This window comes from Charadrius vociferus, unplaced genomic scaffold, assembly GCF_000708025.1.
Source record: "Charadrius vociferus isolate BGI_N301 unplaced genomic scaffold, ASM70802v2 scaffold1677, whole genome shotgun sequence".
Classification (NCBI taxonomy): Eukaryota; Metazoa; Chordata; class Aves; order Charadriiformes; family Charadriidae; genus Charadrius; species Charadrius vociferus.
Window position 1 is genome coordinate 132,282 of NW_009649298.1, and position 1,071 is coordinate 133,352.

General features: G+C 45.4%; 1 protein-coding gene across 1 annotated transcript in view; it reads right to left on the reverse strand.

Annotated features, from left to right (window-relative positions):
• The window catches only part of SMARCE1 (SWI/SNF related, matrix associated, actin dependent regulator of chromatin, subfamily e, member 1), a 14,844-nt gene extending 14,782 nt beyond the window's left edge, over positions 1-62 (reverse strand). Inside the window, exon 1 of the mRNA XM_009889102.1 lies at positions 11-62. Within this exon, the coding sequence (XP_009887404.1) occupies positions 11-17 (7 nt within the window). The 5' untranslated portion in view covers positions 18-62. The remainder of the gene's footprint in view (positions 1-10) is intronic.
• Positions 63-1,071: the final 1,009 nt, after the last annotated feature.

A 1,071-nucleotide genomic window follows, 5' to 3' on the forward strand; every position in this document is an offset into this window, starting at 1 on the left:
GAAAACTTACTTGACATTTTGACAGACAAATTTTCAGCCACCTGACATTATATTTGTACTTCTGAAAGACAAAATAATATCATGCTATTAAGTATTATGCCTCTGCTTTCCCAAATCTTTGAAACATCAATTATTATAGTTACCATTGATTACCAAAAGGTTCCCAATTTTGAAATAAAGACAGAAGAGTTTCTAAAAATTGAAGTGTTACCTCTCTGAAAAATGAATGTACTTTCCAAGGAAAATGGCCTTAAAGAGCTGTAAAATAACACTCAGGTTTGTCATCGCCACAGCAAGGGTTTTAAGCATATTTATTTTTTCCGTTCAGAAATAAATAAAAAAATAGATACCCCATTATTTTACACTGACTGTTTCAGAAAATGTATTAATGTATAAATGACCAAATTAAATACCTTTACATAGTACAAAAAAAAAAAAAAAAATCGCCAAACGACAGAAGCAGTATCACAGGCCGTGGGATGTGAGCATATTTAATCTTTTAGCAGCAAGCCCTTCCGTAGTCAAAGGGGGCTTACAAAAAATGATGGGGACAAACTTTTCAGCAGGGCCTGTTGCAACAGGACGAGGGGTAATGGCTTTAAACTGAAAGAGGGAAGATTTAGGTGCAATCTAAGGCAGAAATGTTTTACGCTGAGGGTGGTGAGACACCGGCCCGGGTTGCCCAGGGAGGTGGGAGATGCCCCATCCCTGGAAACATCCCAGTTCAGGTTGGACGGGGCTCGGAGCGACCTGGTCTGGTTGGAGATGTCCCTGCCCACGGCGGGGTGTGGGACTGGATGGCCTTTAACGGGCCCTTCCCGCCCAAACCGGCCGATTCTATGAGCCCATCGGTGCGTACGGAAAAAGCGCTACGACAAAGCAGTATTTTTTCTGCCTTTTTCTTCAATAACTCCACCGAAGTTGCAGCAGAAGTCGGGCCTCCTTGGGAAATTCCTGATCAATAACCTGCTCGGTTTCGGGCTCACAGGAGCTCCTCAACGCGGGGCTGTCGGTCTGGGCTCCCGGGGGGAGCGGCCCGGCGGCGCCCACCGCAGCGCTGCGCGCCATGGC